The 12,564-nt window shown below is 42.4% G+C and overlaps 1 protein-coding gene across 3 annotated transcripts in view; it reads left to right on the forward strand.

Annotated features, from left to right (window-relative positions):
• The window catches only part of LOC135093975 (RNA-binding protein Musashi homolog Rbp6-like), a 173,379-nt gene extending 161,796 nt beyond the window's left edge, over positions 1-11,583 (forward strand). The window contains exons 7-12 of one of the 3 annotated variants that reach the window (XM_063993656.1): positions 1,873-1,977; positions 4,870-5,042; positions 5,165-5,375; positions 7,149-7,336; positions 9,452-9,503; positions 10,555-11,583. In XM_063993656.1, the coding sequence (XP_063849726.1) occupies positions 1,873-1,977; positions 4,870-5,042; positions 5,165-5,375; positions 7,149-7,336; positions 9,452-9,490 (716 nt within the window). In that variant the 3' untranslated portion in view covers positions 9,491-9,503; positions 10,555-11,583. The remainder of the gene's footprint in view (positions 1-1,872; positions 1,978-4,869; positions 5,043-5,164; positions 5,376-7,148; positions 7,337-9,451; positions 9,504-10,554) is intronic. The other 2 variants (XM_063993657.1, XM_063993658.1) reach the window with 2 other exon arrangements.
• The last annotated feature ends 981 nt before the right edge of the window (positions 11,584-12,564 follow it).

Genomic DNA, 12,564 nt, shown 5'->3' on the forward strand with positions numbered 1-12,564 from the left:
ACTACTATTACTACTACTACTACTCGTTTACTACCGCTGCCACCATTTTGTAGTGAATGACCTGCCCGTGCCCGCGCCTGAGAATATTTCGTCTAACACAGTAGGCCTACCCCCGCCCCCTCCTCTCCCTTCTCTGCCCCTTCAAAACCCTCCAAAATAACCCCAAAATTTTCCTGTAAGGTGGGTTAACATAGCTCCCCACCTCCCCCCCTAAACCCCCTTTTTTCCTCTCCCCCTTAAAAATATCTGCTTTTTGATCCGCCATAAGTGAGAGAGAGTGAGAGAGCAAGAGAGAGAGAGAGGTAGAAGCCGAAGTTTGTAAAGCTGTCTTAGATTTCTGTTGCCCTCCCTCCCCTCCCCTCCCTCCTCCCCTCTTTTTTTTTTTTTTTTTTTTTTTTTTTTTCTGAAGCACCCTCTCTTCCTTACTAAGTGATTTTGTGCGTCTTAGTGAATTACAATGAGAAAGAAGTGAGATTCAGAATGTGTTGCTGGCGGCGTGCGATACCTTTTGCTTTAGTGTACGATGCTTTGCGCTCAATGTTTGTGTTGCCGTGGTACGATAGGCGTAGCTTCACTAGGTTCAGATTTCCCACAGTACATACTTCCCCCTAGGGTGCAAGTTACTTTTTTCTTTAATGGTTTTCTAAAAGGTACGACTTTTTTTTTTTTTTTCCGTCCTCCCTGAAGGATGAAGTGCACATGTGTTTTGTTCATTTTTTTTACCCCAAAGAATATATTTTTTTTAATGAGATTCAGTTAGTTTTGATTAATATTGTGTTTGTGTAATAGCTTCCCTTTTACTGTCATTATTATTGTTATTATTATTATTATTATTATTATTATTATTATTATTATTATTATTATTATTATTATTATTATTATGCCAAATTGATCTACGTCCATTTTTATTCACTGCTGTTTCAAATTTAGTCTTTTCAATTTTCTTTTCCAAAATTTGTCAGATTTGCTGTGACTGGCGTAGATTTGTTATGCTTCTTGATTGGCCACCATTCTGATTCAACCGTCCTCCCATTGGTCCAGATTCGAATTAAACCCGTCCCTGATTGGCCCATAAAATGCACGTTTGAATTCATTGGTCAGGAGTCATAACGGCCTTTTCTCAACCCTTTTCCTCCAAGTAAGAAAGAAGCGTGTTCCAGATATCTTGGCGGAAACATGTTCAGACGCGTCAGGCAGACAGATCAGCTGGAAACTCGTGCCTTTAAATAGCAAAGAAAAGACACTTACTACCTTCACTGTAACATGTATCACAAATTTACTGATGTTGTTACTTAGTGCATAATACAATGAGCTAGTCCTCTTGTTTCCTTTTTGCTGTGAACTGTACGAGAATGAGAAAGAGAGGCGTTAAAAAGACCCAAAGCAATACGATTCTGAATAGACACGAATGATTGATGCAGTCCAGTGGCGGATCGCAAACCAATAATGAATGTTGAGATTTCACACGGGGACCAAACTCCTAGACCTTTATCTCTGGTTTTATAAAGGTTTGAATGCTAAAATACTCCCTAAATAAAATAAAAAAAAAGACGAGCGAATTTAATGTAGATAGGTGTGCATTAAAAAAAAGAAAAAAAAAAACATTCGATTTTAATAATAATATAAACTCCATCTTAATTAACCACAGGTGTGCTCAGGTGTAACTTTCCCACCTGTTGCTGGTCCGCCACTGATACTAAGTGAATGAATAACCAAAACAATAAATAAATAACCATAAAACAATATAAACCAAAAAAAAACAAATAATCAAAACATAAGAGAGTGAATGAGAATGGATGAAGTTAAAAGTAGCCACACCCCTTGCCCCCGCCACCACCACAACCTTAGCTCTGTTTTCTGTGACCATTATAGGGCTAACTGCAGCAATACAAGTCAGGCAGGAGTCCCAGGCAGCGGTCAAAAGCTCCCACTCCAATGTCCTGCCACAATACCGTGCCATCCATGTCCTTTCTCCCGGTAAGACCAGTGCAGTCGTTATGTAGAGACAAGCGCCCTCCTAAATTACACGAGTCACCCTTCTTCACTCACTCCTCGGCCCCCTAGCGGTTTATAGAAAATGGGGTGCGTGGTTGTGGCTCATTTTCTGTGCGCCGTAGGGTTGGTGACTGGGTGTGTGGGTGGTGTGATTGGTGGGCGGTTGTCTTTTGTTAGTGGTCGTTTGAGAAGTGAGATGAGTCATTTTTATCACGAAGTAGGGGTAATGGTGCGCTAGGAGAGACACTGAGAGAAAATGGGAAAGTGCACTGTAGTCCCGTAGGAGGCTGTTGTTCCCTTTTAAAAACTCCCACTTTTTGTATACCACTACTGCTGCTACCACTCATATACTTTTCACCTTTTTTTTTATATAATTTTGAATGTAACGGAAGTTTATGTACAAAAAAAACAAAGAATTAGATCAGATTTTTTACCCCAACAATCATAGACAGGATCAAGACCACACATCATCTTTGTATTAGAGTATGTAATTTTTTTTTATCATCCCCTAAAGAAAAAAAAATAATAATTAGGTTTCAGGTAAAAAAAAAAAAAAAAAAAAATCTTTGACTTAGAGTTTTTCTTGTAACCCCAAGAATCAGTAGGGTCAACTCCCTGACATGCTGACGGTGAATGCACGTCCCTCTCACCCCGGTGCAGGTGTGCCGACTACCTGTGTGTCACCTGTGCCCTTTAATTACCACACAGGTACTTGGCAAGCCTCGTACAGGTGTGCTAACTACCTGTGTGTCTCACCTGTCACTAATTACCACAGGTACTTGGCAAGCCTCGTACAGGTGTGCTAACTACCTGTGTGTCTCACCTATGTCACTAATTAGCACACAGGTACTTGGCAAGCCTCGTACACACCTAAATACTTTGGTTTTGTAGTGGTTTGTTTCTTTTTGGTACATAACTGATGGTCAAACTCAACCTACTGCTATTAATGGTGTATTGTGTACATAGTGGTTTGTCCAGTGATAATCTGTTTACTTCACCAGTTTATGTAGATTTTTTTTTTTTTCGAAATTGTAATATAATCTCAAAACTACTGTAGTCATTTGTAGGATATTTTGATTTTTTTTTTTTTTTTGTTTTTTTATTTTTTTCAGTACTGTTTTTATATCAATTGTATACGATGAAAAGTAATGTAATGTTTTCTTCTTCCGATTTTTTTTTCTTTTCTTTTGTTTGATGACTTAGTGTAGAGTTTAGAAGTAAGCTAACCCATTTTTTTGAGATGGTAACCTGTTGTGTACGAAGAGAAAGGGTGTCACGTGTCCACTGTACTGCAAAATGTCCCCCAAAAAAGTGTGGTTGCCAAAACACGAAGATCAAAAGAGAGAGACACAGGAGACCAAGAGAAGAAGAGAGGAGGAGGAGAGAGAAACAAATATTAAAGAAAAAAAAGAGAAACTGCAATAGTGAGCCAGTAGAGGAAGCCAATAATAAATGAGTGTGAGAGAGAGAGAGAGAGAGAGAGAGAGAGAGAGAGAGAGAGAGATTGAGTCAGAGAGGGAGATAGAGAGAGAGACAGACAATAATATTTTTGAGTAAGTACCAAAACCAGATTACACAGTTTTTCTGGTCTGCTTTCCTTCCACCACTGATCGCATTGTGCTCGTGTTGAACTGTCCTTCGCTCTAGCCACGTAGCCTCTCTCACCAAACACAACCTTTTCCGTAGTCAGAGACGTGCCTAGGTGAAGCAGCCTTTAGAAGAAGCTCTAGCTGTGTGTCTCCCATCAGAAGAGGCTCGCCTGCACACTGAGATGAGAATGATTATCCAAGACATCTCTAATTAGTCAAGAAACCAGTTCCTCTAACTACTACTACTACTACTACTACTACTATTACTATTAGATGGTTTAGTGTTCTCTTTAGTACTTTCTAGTATTCTATAGGCGCCCTAGAGCCTCTCTCCATGCTAGAACAAGTGTATTAGGTTCTCCTAGTGAGTCCTAGAGGTGCTCAGTGCCATATGGTCTAGATTGTTAGTCAAGTGAAGAGAATCAGTCTAGCCAAATGTTATTCATGTTGATATGACGTGATTGATTGATGATTTGACTGATTGATTGATTGGTGATGATGATGATGATGATGATGATAATGTCTTGTTATTAGTGATTACTACTAATGTACTAGGTGAATGTATTACTTCTACTTACTATTAGAGCAGAGGCTGTTATGACCTGCGAGTGTGATGTTAGGATGACTTAGAAACAACTAGTTAACAATGCAATCACTAGAACAATCACTGTGTGTGCGTGTGTGTGTTCTTCATTAGCATCACTAACTCTTCCTCCTTCCAGGTTTCTAGTGTCGACTGTTTTAGATCAACTGTTAGCACCACAATTTTCTAGAACGAATTTTTGTAGCCTTCCTAGTGAGTGGCCCGCATTTAGCCGCGAGGTGGCAGTAGTGTCGCCCGCCATTTTGGGTTTGGCATGTTACTGGCCCGAGACATTGGTAGTGTTGTGTACATTTTTCTAGCGTGTGTCGAGCAGCTGTTTTGAAAAAGTGACTCGCCCGCTGCCCACTCTCGCTGTCCCCCACTAACCGTTTTCTATGTTACATCTTTGCCCGGGTGCCTTTTAACGTCTGGTTTTCTGAATTATGTGTCTTTTCTTTTTTTTTGTTTTTGTCTCCATCACTGACCTTGGATTTTATTAACTGCTAACCCCGGAGCCGTTCACAAGTCGCCCCTTCATTCCAAACCAGCACCAAAAGTCTGACTAACCATTTTTTAACCCTTGAACTTCCCTTTTCAAAACATTTTCGGTGTGACTTCACCCATAACTTTTTGACCTTTTTCATGATGCCCCAACACGTGACCTCACCATGACCTTGCTTGACCTCCCGTGTCTCCGGCCAGGTTTCCCCGCCGGGTGTGGGTACTTCCCCTCAGCCACGGGCGCCTCCATCACGGGCGTGTCCCCTCAGACGCCCACGCCCGCTGACGGATTCAAGGCTGCTGCTTATTATGACTCCGGTGCTGTTGCCACGCCCACACTCACCCCCACCGCCCCCATCACGCCCACACTGACGGTAAGAGGGCAGTAGAGGCTCTCCGCACCACACCCATCACACCACCACGTCCTTCACCAGTGACGATACAGAAGTAGAGGCAGTTTAGGTATGTAATGCCCTCCCCTGTCGCTGTCTTGCAGGGCGAAGTGACAGAGGATATGTTGCCTTACCACCTTCAGGCTGAGCGACTCGCGGCAGGCACCTACTACGACTCTGGCACCCTCACCGGCACTGTCACCATGAGCGGCGCGGGCCCGGATCAAAGAGGCCAGCAGCCCATTCAGGTGACCGCGGCCGCCCCTCACTCCAGAGCTGATCACATCAACTCCTCCCCAATGCTCAGGACTACAGGTAACCCGCCCACTCGCTCACCTCTGCTGATTAATCGTATTTGTAAGAGTTTTTTTTTTTTTTTTTTTTTTTTTTTTCCGATATTTGTAAGTTTTTCTCTTCTTTCTTTTGCTTGTTTTCTGTTTTTACAGGTAACCCACTCACTCTCACCTGTGCTAACTAATATTTTTTGAAGTTTTCATTTTTTTTTATTTTTTTTTTTTGTATATTTTATGGGTTTTCACTTTCCACAGGTAACTCACTCACACCTGTGCTAGGAAAGCTTTTTTTTTTCTTTTCTTACCTTTCTTTTCTACCTGGTTTTCTGTGTACAGGTAATTCACTCACTCATTCACCTGTACGAACCTATCTTTTTTTTGCGTGTGTGTGTGTGTGTGTGTGTGTGTGTGTGTGTGTGTGTGTGTGTGTGTGTGTGTGTGTGTGTGTGTGTGTGTGTGTGTGTGTGTATGGGTTTTCTATATCCACAGGTAACTCACTGCCTCACCTGCATTAACCAATCATTTTTATAAGAGGACAGATTTTTTCCTATTTCCACAGGTAACCCACACGCTCACCTTACCTGTACTAACCAATCATTTTTTTCAGCTTTTTTTTCAGATTTCCTATTTTTTTCATATTTCCACAGGTACTCGCTCACCTCACCTCGCCTCACCTGTACTAATTAACCCTTTTCCCTATTTACACACGTACACACCTCGTCTCGCCTTGTCTTACCTGTATTAACCCATCTTTTTTTTAAGGATTCTCTCTCTCTCTCTCTCTCTCTCTCTCTCTCTCTCTCTCTCTCTCTCTCTCTCTCTCTCTCTCTCTCTCTCTCTCTCTCTCTCTCTCTCTCTCTCTCTCTCTCGGAATGGACACAGTATTTCCATTTCCAGGAAGAGGAAAAAAATAAAAATAGATAAAAAAAGGAGTTATTTTCATTTTGGCAGAGTTTGCAGTGATTGATGGAAAGAGATAAAAGATAATGAGGAGAGAGAGAGAGAGAGAGAGAGAGAGAGAGAGAGAGAGAGAGAGAGAGAGAGAGAGAGAGAGAGAGAAAATAAATAAAGTACAAATTTCCCAATATGACGAATTTTCTAATGAAACTTCCACATCAAACTAATGGATTCTGGGGAGAGTGGCGTTCCTCTCTCTCTCTCTCTCTCTCTCTCTCTCTCTCTCTCTCTCTCTCTCTCTCTCTCTCTCTCTCTCTCTCTCTCTCTCGTGATGTTTTGATTGATTGTTGCAAACTTTTCTCGTGTTTTCGTTTACTGAGAGAGAGAGAGAGAGAGAGAGAGAGAGAGAGAGAGAGAGAGAGAGAGAGAGAGAGAGCAAAATATAATGAAAATCGAAGCTATCTTTACACATTTGCACGTACGAGTCATTTTCAAATATACAAAAATGAGAGAGAGAGAGAGAGAGAGAGAGAGAGAGAGAGAGAGAGAGAGAGAGAGAGAGAGAGAGAGAGAGAGAGAGAGAATTCTAATAATATATCTACGTCAGTTGCAGTGTCACCATGTCTCCCTCCTCCTCCTCCTCCTCCTCCTCCTCCTCCTCCTCCTCCTCTTCCCCCTGCACTTATTAAAACCCCATCATCTCCCCTGAACTAAAATCAAGCACTCTCTCTCTCTCTCTCTCTCTCTCTCTCTCTCTCTCTCTCTCTCTCTCTCTCTCTCTCTCTCTCTCTCTCTCTCTCTCTCTCTCTCTCACAATTCTAATCCCACCCCATCTCACCCAAATTCCACCTCCCCCATTTCCCCCAGTCTCACCCATTCTCTCCCCTTACTCCCCCAGTGATGAACAGCTTTCCCCAAGGGTACGGCCCACCTACATCCCCGGCTACCGCCACCAGTAGGGGTTTCGGACACACAGGGTCACCAGGGCCGATGGATGTGTTTTCAGCAGCCCCAGGAGACACCACTGTGGGTTACGTCCAAGCAGCCTCTCCTCAACCTTCATCATTTCCTGTCACTGTCAACCGGGTGAGTGAGGAAACCGGGGATAGGAGAGGTGAGGTCTGGGTATTGATAGGAGGGAGGGGGGAGTGTAAGGGAAGGTATACAAGGGGTGAAGGGTTAATAGGGGGGATGAGGAAGGAATGTAAGGAGAACTGTTGATTGGAGCGATAGGGAAGGGGTGGTGAGGGGAGGAGGGAAAGGGGGAAGAAATGTAAGGGGGAGGAGGAATTGGGGAGGGATGGGAAGAGGTGATGGAGGGAGAGGGGAAAGAAATGGGTAGAAATATGGAAATTGTTGGAAGAATATGGGAAGCTAGGGATTAAATGGGGAGAAAGAAGAGGAAGGGGAATTGATGGTAGAAGAGAAGGGGGAGGAAAGGAAGGTTGGGGAGAGTAGAGAAGGATTGGGGAGTGGAGAAAGGGAGGAGGAAGAGTAGGAAAGGGAGATGGGGAGTCTAGGAGGGAGAGGGAAGGGTGACAAGAGTGAGGAATGGGAAGAAGGAATGGGGAATGTAAGAATTAATTGTTCTTTAGTATTTATTTGTTTATTGTCTTGTTTGTTTACATTCCTGTTTTTTTATCTATATGTGTGAGAGAGAGAGAGAGAGAGAGAGAGAGAGAGAGAGAGAGAGAGAGAGAGAGAGAGAGAGAGAGAGAGAGAGAGTGAGTGAGTGAGTGAGTGAGTGAGTGAGTGAGTGAGTGTATTGAGGTGGTACAGTATCTATTCTCTCTCTCTCTCTCTCTCTCTCTCTCTCTCTCTCTCTCTCTCTCTCTCTCTCTCTCTCTCTCTCTCTCTCTCTCTCTCTCTCTCTCTCTCTCTCTCTCCCACTGTCTCAACTTCTCTTAATCTCACTTGGCAGTAATTCCTCCATATCCTCCCCTCTCCCCCTCTCTCTCCCTCCCCCTCTCCCTCTCCCTCTCCCTCCCCCTCTCCCTCTCCCTCTCCCACTCTCTCTCTCCCTCCTTCAATGCGCAAGACCACAACTTACTTCAATAAGTTGGGCTCAAGTTGGTCTCAGGAGTGCAGGTCTAATGAGGAAAGACCTGTGGAGAGAGAGAGAGAGAGAGAGAGAGAGAGAGAGAGAGAGAGAGAGAGAGAGAGAGAGAGAGAGAGAGAGAGAGAGAGAGATTCCTTTCTTCCATATCTTCATTTATGGTGAATTTCCTTATCCTCCTCCTCCTCCTCCTCCTCCTCCTCCTCCTCCTCCTCCTCCTCCTCCTCCTCCTCCTCCTCCTCCTCCTCGAAAAAGACAAAAATCCTTCAATTCTTCCTTCCTTCCTTCCTTCCTTCCTTCCTTCTTTTCCTTTTCTCTAATGCCTTAACTTTTCCCTCCTCCTCGTTTTCTTTGTCCATTTTCTTAATTTCTCTCATCCTTCTCTTCTCTTTATATTCCCTTTATTTTTTCCCTCAATTTTGCCTTCCCTGCGCCCTAGTTTCCCCTGTAACATTTTTTTCCCCTCTTTATTTATTCTTCTTTCCTTTATTCCTGTGTTTCTCCCTTTCCTTATTTATTCTTCGTACTCCTGTCTTTTGCTTTTTTTTTCTTCTTTCTATTCCTCTTCTTATTTCGTCACTATCTTCTTTCCTCACCTTCTCTTCTTCAATTCCTTTTATCTGAAACCTCCTTTTGTCTTCTTTTTAACTGTAGCTCCTCCTCCTCCTCCTCCTCCTCCTCCTCCTCCTCCTCCTCCTCCTTCTCCTCCTCCTCCTCCTCCTCCTCCTCCTCCTCCTCCTCCTCGCATTAAGCATTTCTGGGGGAACTTTTCATCCCAAAGAGAGGATGAGATGTGAATATCTAGTCTTTCCGAGCAAGAAATTAGCACTGTTGAGGAGGAGGAGGAGGAGGAGGAGGAGGAATGGGAGATGAAGGAGGCTGGAAGTTCAAGGGAAGAAGGAAAGGAGCGAAGGAGCAGAGAAATTTTGTATCTCATATTAAAGTCTCTCTCTCTCTCTCTCTCTCTCTCTCTCTCTCTCTCTCTCTCTCTCTCTCTCTCTCTCTCTCTCTCTCTCTCTCTCTCTCTCTCTCTGTCTCTCTCTCTCTCTCTGTCTCTGTCTCATTCACCTTTTTCACGGTTTTATTTTCGCGAGTCGAGGAAAAAGGGACAAAATATTAACGTGCTTTGTATTTCCCATTTTCAGGGACCACTCATAGCAGCTTATGCTAATGGATACCATTGAGGAACCGGCCAGTGTGAGTACCTGTCATTAGCTCACCTGTACTGCTAGGAACACGAGGCCAGGTACACTAATTAACCCACCTGCATTACTTAGAAACACAAGGACAGGTAGTCTTTTGATTTACACAGGGCAGGTAATTTAATTAACCCACCTGCATTACTTAGAAACACAGGTTAGGTAGTCTATTTAACTCACCTGAGGATACAGAAGCCAGGTAGTCTTAATTAATTCACCTGTACTTAGAAACACAGGCCAGGTAGACTAATTAAACCACCTGATTACTGTAGCGGGTACCTGTATCGAGTTCCCAGGTATCATTAACTCACCTGTATTAAAGGGAAGATTAGGACAGGTATTCTTATTAGTTCACCTGTGCTTACCTGTAATCAGTTCACACCTGTAATGATTAACTCTACTGGATTGAAAGAGAGGGAAGGATAAGTACAGGTGTTTTAGTTCATTAATTCACCTGTACCTGTATTCACCTCCCACCTGTAGTTAGATAGTGCGTAAGTAGGTCATTTTCTTGGTAATTATAGTGTAGTTAGGGTATTTTGGGTGTTGTTAATTGGGTTATCTGTTATTGTGGTTTTTTTATTCAATCTCAGGTAAGGTGTGTTCGTAAATTAGGAGGTGAGGTGTATATTTGTTTGTTAAGTTGAGTAATGAAGTGCAGAATTAACTGATATGTTCAAATCACTTCAAAGTTCACAAGTCAGGTGTTCGAAAGTGGAGGAATTAGGCGTAGGTTTGTTCGAAAGTAGAAGACAGGTGTAAGTGTGTTTGGAAATTGGGAAGTGAACTGTGTATCTGTTCGTAAACCGAGTCATGAAGTGAAGAGTTAAATAGTACGCTCATCTCCCTTAAAGTCAAGTGTTCGTAAACCGAGTCATGAAGTGAAGAGTTAAATATTAAGTTCATCTCCCTTAAAGTCAAGTGTTCGTAAACCGAGTCATGAAGTGAAGAGTTAAATATTAAGTTCATCTCCCTTTAAGTCAAGTGTTCGTAAACCGAGAGATGAGTTTAGGAACCAAGATTAAGACGCCCTGTCCCTCCCCCCCCAGGTATGGTACGCATTGAATTGTAGGCAACTTTAGACGGTGGAAGCAGGTGTTGGGTGCCTCCTCCCCCCCCCACACCTTGCCGTGGGGGGGCGTCTTCAAAGTGAGTCGCCGTACCGATTTCCACAGCAACCCGTTAACAACCACCACCACCACCACCACCATAACCACCACTATAACCACCACTACTGTTACTACACTACTACTACTGCTGCTGTTGCTGTCTTCACTTCAGCCGTTGTTGTTACTAGCGCGGCTGTTTATTTTATTATTTTATTTATTTTTTTGTGATTATTATTTTATTTGTTTTTTTGTGATTTTTATTTTAGTTTTTCTTTTTTTGTTTTATTTCATTGTTTTTTTTGTTTTTTTTTCACATTTTCTTCCCGATGTGTCTCTCTCTCCACATTTTTCCGGTTTTAAACATTTCACTATTTTGTTTTGTTTTTATTTCTTCTTTTCGTGTTTATCGTTCTTCTTTTTCTCCTTCTTCTCCTCTTGTTCCTCCTCCTCCCCTCCTCCTCCACCTCCTCCTCCATCTCCTCCTCCAGCTCACCACTCACTCACCACCACTCTCTACCAACACGGAGCGCCCCCAGCCAGGAGGGGGCGCCGGTCCCCGCCCCCCACACTTAGAGGCGCGTCATCTTTGAGCCAAGCACTTTCTGGATGCGGTCGGGGGGGCCCACCTTTCCGCCCCCTCGCCCCGCCGCCCCTGCCATCCACAGCGGGGGCACCATGTGCTGTTTGTTCCGAGGGCTCCGACCTGGAGAGAGAGAGAGAGAGAGAGAGAGAGAGAGAGAGAGAGAGAGAGAGAGAGAGAGATAACAAACTCTTCACTCCTCACTCCTGCTCTTGTTGTTTGCATGTGAGAAATAAGGAAAATAAAATAATAATAATAATAATATTAATAATAATAATAATAATATTAATAATAATATTAATAATAATAATAATAACAATAACACTTAAACGGGAAACTTTTAAAAGCGTAAAAAAAGTGATTTGGAGTTGGTATTTATAAATATATAAATATATATATATGACTATACATATAAATATAAATAAGAGTATACTTGTAGTGAACTGTGGGTAGCATTTTGTGTATATACTTGTAGCGGTGGTTCTCGAGAGAGGAGGGAACCACGACCGGGTTGGTTCGGTTCTGATCCACGATACAGTTCAAAATAACCGATCTCGCCACAACTAGATAGATGACGTAAACAAAAACACACACATAAAAAAATACAGATAAAAAAAAGTCTTATTCATGTTCACACCTCGATAGATAAATTATTAGACCACAAATTTTAAATAAAAAAAACTTGTACAGGGTAAAGAATGATGTTTGTTTTCCTGCGTTTTTTAGTTTTTTTTAGCTTTTCTGTTCTGTTTCTTTTTTATAGGTGTTTTTGAGTCCATTTTCTGATGTGAGAGGAAGAGAATGTGTTCCTCATGATTTCCTGTGTTAGATTTGCTTGTTTTAATCGTATGTGTGTAGGTCAGGTCAGGTCAGGTCGAAGAGGCCCCGTAGGATGACCTGGTGACCCATAGCTAGCCATCCCAGGTCACGTGACACTCGGATCGGGTCAAATCAGGTCATCTTTGTGGACTGAACGACCTTGCTTATCAATGTTGCTATCTGACTTGTTTGAAACACGAACGAAACAAGAAAATGCCAAGTTTTTTCCTTCTTTTTAATTCAAGATTTGTGAGAAAAAAGGGTTTGGTACACGTAACTCATTTTTTTATTGGATTTAATTGCAAGTTATGGTAATTAATCTGCTTCATCATTGTAAATTATTGTTGTTGTTTTTTTATCATCTTTCGTCAGTGACTGGAAATTTTTGAAGCGAAGAAGTTAATTTCATTGATTTACATTTTTTTTTTTTTTTTACTCAGGCGTAAGAAAAGATTGTGAAAAAATGGTAACATGTTATTAGTGTTGTTGTTGTTGTTGGTTTGTTTGACGCACCTGGCGAAACACACCTGCCTGGACGAGGGTGATGGGAT

Source organism: Scylla paramamosain, chromosome 44 (assembly GCF_035594125.1).
Source record: "Scylla paramamosain isolate STU-SP2022 chromosome 44, ASM3559412v1, whole genome shotgun sequence".
NCBI lineage: Eukaryota > Metazoa > Arthropoda > Malacostraca > Decapoda > Portunidae > Scylla > Scylla paramamosain.